The sequence below is a fragment of the Oncorhynchus gorbuscha genome, linkage group LG18, assembly GCF_021184085.1.
Source record: "Oncorhynchus gorbuscha isolate QuinsamMale2020 ecotype Even-year linkage group LG18, OgorEven_v1.0, whole genome shotgun sequence".
NCBI classification, from domain to species: Eukaryota; Metazoa; Chordata; class Actinopteri; order Salmoniformes; family Salmonidae; genus Oncorhynchus; species Oncorhynchus gorbuscha.
This window is the reverse complement of record NC_060190.1, coordinates 8,345,656-8,355,655: the sequence shown is the minus strand read 5'-3', so window position 1 is coordinate 8,355,655 and position 10,000 is coordinate 8,345,656. Positions and strand designations below refer to the sequence as shown.

Genomic DNA, 10,000 nt, shown 5'->3' with positions numbered 1-10,000 from the left:
TGTTTATACTTGCATACTATTGTTCGTACAGATGAACATGGTACCTTCAGGCATTTGGTAATAGCTCCCAATGATGACTTGTGGATGTCTACAATTGTTTTTCTGAGGTCTTGGCTGATTTCTTTTTATTTTCCCATGATGTCAAGCAAAGAGGCACTGAGTTTGAAGGTAGGCCTTGAAATACATCCACAGGTACACCTCCAATTGACTCAAATTATTTCAATTAGACTATCAGAAGCTTCTAAAGCCATGACATCATTTTCTGGAATTTTCCAAGCTGTTTAAAGGCACAGTCAACTTAGTGTATTTAAACTTCTGACCCACTGAAATTGTGATACAGTGAATTCTAAGTTAAATAATCTGTCTGTAACAATTGTTGGAAAACTGTCTTGTGTCATGCACAAAGTAGATGTCCTAAACTATAGTTTGTTTACAAGAAATGTGTGAAGTGGTTGAAAAATGAGTTTAATGACTCCAACCTAAGTGTATGTAAACCTCCGACTTCAGTTGTAGACATGCCTGACTACTCTGTTAAGGCTGTCGGACCTGCAGTATTTCAAGGAGAGTCTATACACACTTCTACACACGTTTGCACGCACATACTGTACACACACACACATTTGTGACCAACCGCCTTGATTCGGTCTTATGTAGCAAAATCTGAAATGGTGTTTTTTACATTGGATAAAAGCAGAGACCCAGAGCTACAAAATGGTATATCATACACTGCATTTGAGGAACAATGGGAAAGTCATTTTGCTTTGACAGTTGATAAACTGGTAAATTCACTTTTGAGAAAATCGCCTTTGAATGTTTTGGTACCTACTGGAGAGCTCTTCTTCATTCAGCACCCTTTTAAGCTTTAGCTCCTCCAATCTCTTTATCTGAGCGTTTTGTCCTAACAACAGCAGTCAAGCACCCAAGATAACTGGTTAACAGTTGTCGCAGTGACATTCTATTAAATCAGACACTTGCATAGTGGAGTCTTTTGTTAAGACATGTAGCTAGTTAAACAATGAACCATAATCCAAACTCATGACATTACTATCTTGCATGAATCTGCAGGTAGCTAACCAAGCAGGTTCAATGTTAGCTAAAAAATGGCTCTGAGATACACTTCCACTTCATGATTGTGTCCCACTTGTTGTTGATTCTTCCCCAAAAAATACAGTTTTATATCTTTATGTTTGAAGCCTGAAATGTGGCAAAAGGTCGCAAAGTTCAAGGGGGCCGAATACTTTCGCAAAGCACTGTATATTATGTTCAAATGACTGTCCTGTGAAGTAGTGACCCGCGACATACGCCTAGTTTCCTGAAACGGGTCACATTTGTGTGTCGCTTGTATAACAGTGAAGGTTGAGGTTGAATTGGCTGGCTTAGGATCTGTCCAAGTGGGAGGATGTAGATTATGAAAAATAGGGGGCCTAGCATAGAGCCCAGAGGCACACCCTGTGTGAGTTTAGTGAGATATATGTGTCCATTTGGTGAAACATGATTGAAACCAGGAGAAAGTGGATAAGAATGTTCTATTGGAAATGTAGCTATGCTATCATTCAAGATGATCATGTAGATGTCCACATCTGCCAGTTCAACTGATGCCCAGGGATGCTATTTAATATCCTGTAATATCATATAACCTGATATCATGTAACTGTATTATCCTCCCCCAGGTGACCCGGCAGCAGTACCAGAACGCCCTGATGGCGTCGCGCATGGATAAGACGCCCCAGTCAATGGACAGCGAGTTCACCAAGATCGAATTGACTCTGACCACTGAGCTCCACGATGGTGGAGGGGGAGGTGTCCTGGAGACGCCAGCTATGGCCCACCACGAGACAGTCGGCCTGCTCAACCTCAACACACAGCCCCAGAACTGTCTGGCCCACAGGGTCAACCACACTGCACACAATGAGGGACCCATCTAGCCCACACTGGGGTGGTGGGGACAGGGGGAGAGGAGGGAGGATGGGTCTGAGGAGAGGAGGGAGGATGGGTCTGGGGAGAGGGGGAGAGGAGGGAGGATGGATCTGGGGACAGGGGGAGAGAAGGGAGTATGGGTCTGGGGACAGGGGAAGAGGAGGGAGGATGGGTCTGGGGACAGGGGGAGAGGAGGGAGGATGGGTCTGAGGACAGGGGGAGAGGAGGGGGTCTGGGGAGAGGAGGGAGGAGAGATGGTGTTAGTACCCTCTGGGCCAGGGCCTGGGCCTAATCCCCCAACATCCAAGGACCTCTAACCCCTACCCACCACCCCCTTATGGATTGAAGACCATGGAGGAATTGAGGGGAATGACCTCTAACCCCTACCCACCACCCCCTTATGGATTGAAGACCATGGAGGAATTGAGGGGAATGACCTCTAACCCCTACCCACCACCCCCTTATGGATGGAAGACCCTGGAGGATTTGAGGGGAAGGGGGCTACGGAGATGTGTATTCTGAGCCCCAGCCTGAACCTCTACTCTCTACCCTCCACCACCCCTGTCTGATTCCACAGCCTGGAACAGAATACCCTTTGGGGTAATGGGGAAGGGGGCTAAAGGGATAGCACTCTGGGCTCTCACCCACATCACACACCTCTAGAAGACCCTGTTAGGGTGGGTTTGGACCGTCCTCAGCCAATCCATCCTCTTAAATACCTGGTAACCTGGTATTACAGTAGCTCGGAAAGATGGACAACAGTGTGCATGCCCCCCCCCCCCCCACCGCACACAAACACTTACACATAAGTACACATACTTTCCAGTCTGTTCTTGTTCAGGGATTGTCAGAGTGACTGTAGTACTACTAGTACTACTACATCGAAGGACTCAAACGCACGCAGACAAAATGGTTAGTCAAAGACTGTAACCAAATACCGCTTTGAAGGAAACCATGGAACCATGAACCAAGAATGTTTTTGTGCATTTATTTATTATATATGTGTATATATGTATGTGTGGAGAAGATATGACATATACCGGCGCACAAACATGCATGGGCATGTAGATGTTTGTGTGTGTATATGTGATATTGAAATACATGCTACATATATTTATATATATATATATACTCATACAAGTACCAGTCAAAAGTTTGGACACACCTACTCATTCAAGGGTTTATCTTTATTTTTACTATTTTATGAAATATATTTAGATTTGTTTAACACTTTTTTGGTTACTACATGATTCCATTTCATAGTTTTGATGTCTTCACTATTATTCTACAATGTTGAAAATAGTCCAAATGAAGAAAAACCCTGGAATGAGTAGGTGTGTCCAAACCTTTTGACTGGTACTGTACATCCATGTATATGAGTTGGTGAGGGTCTTTTAAAGATATGTATATTACAGATCTTGTTATTTTTACTATTCTTCTCAATCAGGCTCATGGTACCGTATCTTTTCACCTTCTTAAAATCACACTATTGCCTTTAAAAAAAAATCATCTTCATTATTTTAACAAAGTGCAATGGGGGAAAAACAGTATATTTAAGAGATGATTATGAATTTTAAAAAATCACTTTATTGTAAATTGAGACAGATATATTTGTATGTTTGTATGCACCGTATGTATGTGTATATTTTGGTTCAAAGATGCTGAGTTGCAACCGTCCACAAGCAAAACCCGTCGCTAAGCCAGTTTCCTTTCCTATTATGGCCGATGTACGATCAGAAGCCCTTTGACCTCATTATATTGCTGTTTGATATGGAGGTTATCCAGACTTTAGTTAACAGACTTAAACCAGACTTAATAATAGAATCCAGACAAGTCTTACGACTGTGGTTAAGGAGTGGGACCCGGGATGTAATGACATTGAAAAGTGCGAACTTGGCACTTATGAAGGCGTGTGTCTTTTATTAGTCATAATCAAACGTGATCATTGGCCAGTATTAATGACCTCATCTAACATGTTGAGCATCATGAACTTCACAAAAACAACCTCGACATTAAACTATTGTCCATGAATGGCCCTCTTGTACGGCACAGCACTCTCCTTTCCACTGTGTGTGTGTGTTGTGTGGCATGTTAAAGTATGTTCAGTCGCCTTCAGCTCATGTTGAGCTTAGAGTGTAAGCTTTATTCAATCAAACTTGTTAACTGGGTTTTGGGGTTAAAGGCAGACTATGCATTATGAAATACACTGAGTGTGCAAAACATTAGGAACACCTTCCAGTCATTTTGAGTTGCACCTTCACTTTCGCCCTCAGAACAGCCTCGATTGGTCAGGCCACGGACTCTACAATGTGTCGAAAGCTTTCCACAGGAATGCTGGCCCATGTTGACTCCAATGCTTCCCACAGTTGTGTCAACTTGCCTGGATGTTCTTTGGGTGGTGGATCATTCTTGATACACACGGGAAACTGTTGAGTGTGAAAAACCCAGCAGCGTTGCAGTTCTTGACACAAACCAGTGCGCCTGGCACCTACTACCATACCCCGTTCGAAGGCACTTAATCTTTTGAGTTGCCCATTCACCCACTGAATGGCACACATACACAATCAATGTCTCAATTATCTCAAGGCTTAAAAATCATTCTTTAACTTGTCTCCTCCCCTTCATCTACACTGATTTAAAGTGGATTTAACAAGTGAAATCAATAAGGGATCATAGCTTTCACCTAGGATCACCTGGTCAGTCTATGCCATGGAAAGAGCAGGTGTTCTTAATGTTTTGTCCACTCTGTGTGTAGCGTACACAGTGTGGCAACATCCGGCTTAAATAAATTGACACCAACAAAACTGAAATTGACTATTGCATGGTGGGAGGGTGAAAATTCGAAAGAGCCAATAGTGGGGAGCCTTGGCAGATTCAAATGTTCTTGTTGTTGTCAGTAAGCAGGATGTCGTCTCGCTGTGAATGCTGTCATTTTTTGGAGTGTACCTTTGAGATTAAGGTACCATTCTTCTTGCAGTGTGAGAATGTAATGAAAAACAATGTTTACTGTGTGAAACAAAAATAATAATGCTTCAAACATGCTCTCTTTCAGTGCAAGAAGAATGTTTTTTTCCCAACAATGCCCCAATCATTTGGTTAGCGAGTTTAATCAAATAGTGTGGGCTTGAACTGAAACCTTTTTTTAATTTAACCTTTATTTTACCTTTAATTTAACCTTTATTTAACTAGGAAAGTCGGTTAAGAACAAATTCTTATTTACAATGAAGGCCTACAGAGGAACAGTGCCTTGTTCAGGGGCAGCACGACAGATTTTTTTTTTACCTTGTCAGCTCGGGGATTCGATCCAGCAACCTTTCAGTTACTGGCCCAACGCTCTAACCACTACCTGTCAGCCCAAGCTTGTTGATGTTTTACACCCTTTAACTTGGTCACTTGGTCACTTGGTCACTGTTGGAGATGAACAGAAATGGTTGTTTTTCTGTGACTGACTGATCTTTTTTGTAAGGCTCAAGTTCATACCAACTTAAAACACTTTAAAGTGAGAAGAATTGCCAAATTAAACACTTAAGTGCTTGTTTTCACATGCTAGTTTTACACCTTTGTAATCTAATAATAATTAATTGAATGAACATGTGCCACTGAAGCTAAAAAACCTTAACATTAAAATGCTTACTATTATTATTATTATTATTTATTGTAAGAGCAAAACATTCCCTTCGCTGGTTACTATAGATGCTAGTTCTTTGAATTGTGATGACTTGAATCATAGCAACGCATAGTTTGGGGGAAATTGAGGAAAATATGAATTCTCACCATTGATGTACTGTATTGAATGTACGCAATTACAGTATTAGAACTACTAATGTGTTTTCTGTATCTTAGCCACACATATGTGGTATATTTCTTATCACAATTCTCCTATAAGCCTGTAAACAAATGATTCTCTGTTTTTCTTTGTGGTGGACCATTCTGTATTTTGTTATCATTTGTCTCTTGGGAAATATGTATGAAGAACCAAGCCAAGGTTGGGGTGTATGTACAAGGCCTTCTGTTGAGTATATTAACTTCAAGTGTAAACTTATTTCTAGGGTAATGTAATGTTGAGTTGACTTTTTCTTTGTATCAGTTTGTATATAAATGGTTTTATATGAATCAAAGCTGAACTTAAAGTAGAAGTCCAAAAATAACTCTCCTATCCTAAATCTCTGTCGACGCAGCATCTTAACGTAAAGCATGTTGACGCAGTTTGTAGTCATCCTAGATAGTTGTAATATCTGCTCGCTAAAGCAAAGATATTCATTGCAGAATGTATGGGCGTGCAATTGCAACTTTTAACCACTGGTGGTCGCCATTTCTCTTCGTGTCACAGTATTCCCAAATTACTGGGAGCATAAACAACTTCTAAAAAAACACATGGGTTGGCAACCTTCCCACATACACCAAGGGGCTTCCGTTTCAAAATGACCAGACTATGGAAGAGATTAATAACACTAACCAGATATTGTTGTTTTACTTGTGAGTGTTCCTATGCATCAGGTGAACTCTGCTCTGCAAGGACAATCATTCCAGAGATAAGCGACGATGATGATGATATAACAAGACTGTATTTGTACTTTACCATCTATACTTTGATCACTGCTGTATTTAATACACTTATATAAGAAAAAAAGAGGTATCTCCTTCAAAATAAAAGTCCTTCACATGCAGATGAGGGTTTTTCACATGTTCATGTCAGAATTTTGAAAATAACATATATGACTATCCAACGTAGTCTTGTGTTGTTTTTTGAGCCTGGTTGTGACCTATATCTTGACCCATGTGGTCTTTACCCCTGCTTCCTGAACATTCACAGGAAAATAAACACCTGAAAAAAGAGATCTCTCTTTCTATTGCTCTCTCCCTCTCTTTTCCCCCTCTTTCTCTGAGGACTTTCTCCGCTCTAAAGATAAGACACACATCACCAATGAATGACTTCAGTATTTGTCAAGACACTTTTAGATCCGTAGAAAAATACTTCACTCCATTCTATCATTATATGTGTCATATCGGACCACGTTTATCCTCATGCTGCTATGTATATGTGCTTGTCCACATGTTTGATACTCAACACGGCAAAAGCATTCCCATATTCTGCTCTGGTTGGTGTTGGTGGTACAATAAAAAGTGAATTATTAACAGAAAGAGTGTTTGTGATGGAATATGTTATTTTTCCCCTCAACACAAAGGTGCTCAGATTAAAGAGAGGCAGTTCAGAACATTGTACGGAGGCAATTTCAAGGACAGAATGATCTATTGCAAAGATGATTTACCCTTCTGTTAAAATGACATTTTCAGTCGCAGGTTTGTTTTATCTTCCTGAAAAGTATTGAAGGCCGGAAAAACGTAACCATTTCCCCAAAAATACTCATAAAAATGCTTTTAAAAAAGTCGTCCCAAATCTGTTTCAAATATTTCCATGTTTTAATTTACCTGCTATTCTTGATTTGTGTTAAAGCCATTGCGGTAGAGCATTGCTGCATTATAAGCAAAAGTTGCTGAGTCAAAGAAATGCAGCTGATGCTGCTGCAAATATTACCCCTTGACCTTTCATGTTAGTGTACACAGATCTGCCAAACGCATTGACGGCGTTGTGGACATTTAACCCTTGGATCAAAGCATTAGGAGATTTAGATGTATTCATGACTTCTTTCCACTATACTGTATACATTTCCCGTTGTGTAGCCTAAGTACATCCGTTAACTGGAACCACACAGATGTTTGCGTTGTAGTAAGTCTCAATGTACTCACAGTATGTAATAGAAAGGCCATCAGTTTTTAAATGTTATTACATAGTGAAACATGAATGGGGATTTGGTGCTTGCTCAGAGAAACTCCTCATTTTAGCTGGATTTGGGATTATTGGATATGTTTTATTGTGTAGTTAAATAGAATTATTTAAAAAATCTGGGAAGTTTATATCTTCCAACTTTGACAGGACTTCTATTCTTGAATCATGTTTTGAGTTGCCTTTTGGAGGTGAAATAACAAATGTAATTCCCTGCCATTTGCTTGATGCTTTGTCACCAGAGGGATGGGAGAGGAGAATTCTAGGCAAGTGCCCTGAAGTTCATTAGATATAAAAAGCTATGCAAGCTATATATTTTCATTCACAATTCATTGTAGAACATTTACTTTAACACATTACAGGATATATTAAGTCATTTCTGTATGCAAGAATGTTTATGTATGATTATAAGAATTGTACTTGCATACAATCAAATACTTGTTTGACTTAAACATTTTAAAACTATAGTTTTGCAAGAAGAACAAGAAGCAACAGGAGACAGTACACACACACCCAGTAACTTATTATGGAAAATTAGCTTTTATTGTACATATGTCATTTCCCCAATGGACACATTATATAATAACTCTGGAAACAAAACGCTCTGAGGAACATCCAAGTAAATGCACGAAACAAAGAAGTGAATGCGTGATAGTTGTCACGCTCGGTCTGCAATTGTTGAAATTTTGTATAAATGGACAAATTGTATAAATGGATGGTGGCATTAACCTGTTCGCCATGTTTAGCTCACTCAGACATACTCACTGAAGCCGTTATAGTAAAAAAAAACATGTCTGAAACCAGAAAAATGCCAAAAACAAAGAAAAAAAATAAAGGATTTAAGGAACATTTCTTCCACATGGAAATGCATATATTATATACAACGTTGTAAACTAAGAATCTGAAAACACTGGTTAGAAAGAACAAATAAACGGCTAAACCAAGGTGTTGTTGAGTAAAGGTGCCATGTCTTATGCAAGGTAAATACATGCTCTTCAACATCACCTATTGTTCAGCATATCGGTCTGCAAGGCTATTATTATTAGTATTATTAAGTGTACAATTGTTACTACACAGATGACCTTGTGGAACGGACATGTTTCCTTTTCGCTCCACATATCAGTTGTAGCCCTAACCTAGTTGTAGCCCTAACCTAGTTGTAGCCCTAACCTAGTTGTAGCCCTAACCTAGTTGTAGCCCTAACCTAGTTGTAGCCCTAACCTAGTTGTAGCCCTAACCTAGTTGTAGCCGTAGTTATCAAACTTTGACGTAAGCCATTTGCTTGCATTGGCCAGCCTTTTAGTAAGTTAGTTTACACATATAATGCACTGTACTGCGTCATTGCATAGAAAATACATGTCTTGTAAAGTGTTTTGATAGAAAAGGACTTCAAATTTTCCTCCCAACGACCAAGCTTTATTATGAAGTCTTCAGTAACGAGACCAAAACAATGACTAACCAACCAGGTGAAGAACACAGATGCCTCAGGTGTTTCTGTGGTATTTCCAGTTAAATCAATACTTAAAAAGATATACTTTTTTTTTTCATAGAGTAATAAAATATTGAACCACTATATATTTGCTCTGTAACAATTTTAGTAAGAGTAGAATCTGTTTTAAAGATCCCCAGTTGAACCCACATTCCCCTTTTTACTACTTGCCTCGGCAAACAACACCAGGTTACAAACAGAGACCTGCTATTGGTCTTCCCTTCATCAGCTCAAATCAACAGGCCAATCAAAACCTCTAGCTACACAACTACATGCCTTAGAAATAAAGCGATGCACATGTTTTACATAGCATACACATATGCAGTTTTCCTGCCCTCCGCACTGCATACCACCTGGGTCATGTTCATTAGGACACACAACTGAACATGCTAAGCATTCCCGTAGCTAAACAGGGAAGTTTAATATTAAGCAAATCGGTAATATTTTCCAGTAACATTTTTTTTTGAAGTATCTCAACGTTTCAGTGGAATTGTGGGCCTAATCAACAATTGCGATTTCCACCTTTTTAAAAGGTTTGCTCATGTTCGGAGACAGCAAATGCAACCCTGGTGGGAAATATCAGGTGCTTCTTTGCATCATTCAGTGTTTTTTTTACCCCTAAGTGATCCAACAAATCCAACAAACTCATCTTCCTGCTAGGGTGAGTCTACAACCTATTCCCATCAGTCAGGAGGGCGCCCCTTGTCCTTTCCCAGGCCCACCCTAACCTCTCTGGGGGTGGTCAGACGCCGAGGCGTTGGTTCCTTGTCTGGTGCCCGTGCATTCTCAAGGCCTACACAGTGTCACAC

The 10,000-nt window shown here is 40.0% G+C and overlaps 2 protein-coding genes across 4 annotated transcripts in view; one reads left to right on the top strand and one right to left on the bottom strand.

Annotated features, from left to right (window-relative positions):
• LOC124003574 (metal transporter CNNM2-like) overlaps positions 1-1,934 on the top strand; it is a 223,764-nt gene extending 221,830 nt beyond the window's left edge. For 2 of the 3 annotated variants that reach the window (XM_046311930.1, XM_046311931.1), the window contains exon 8: positions 1,671-1,934. In XM_046311930.1, coding sequence (XP_046167886.1) covers positions 1,671-1,925 — 255 coding nt within the window. In that variant the 3' untranslated portion in view covers positions 1,926-1,934. The remainder of the gene's footprint in view (positions 1-1,670) is intronic. The other variant, XR_006833252.1, reaches the window with a different exon arrangement.
• Positions 1,935-9,831: 7,897 nt separating this feature from the next.
• LOC124003205 (cytosolic purine 5'-nucleotidase-like) overlaps positions 9,832-10,000 on the bottom strand; it is a 33,726-nt gene continuing 33,557 nt past the window's right edge. Inside the window, exon 18 of the mRNA XM_046311285.1 lies at positions 9,832-10,000. This exon is cut by the window's right edge and continues 2,361 nt beyond it. The gene's annotated coding sequence lies outside the window, so the exon portion shown is untranslated.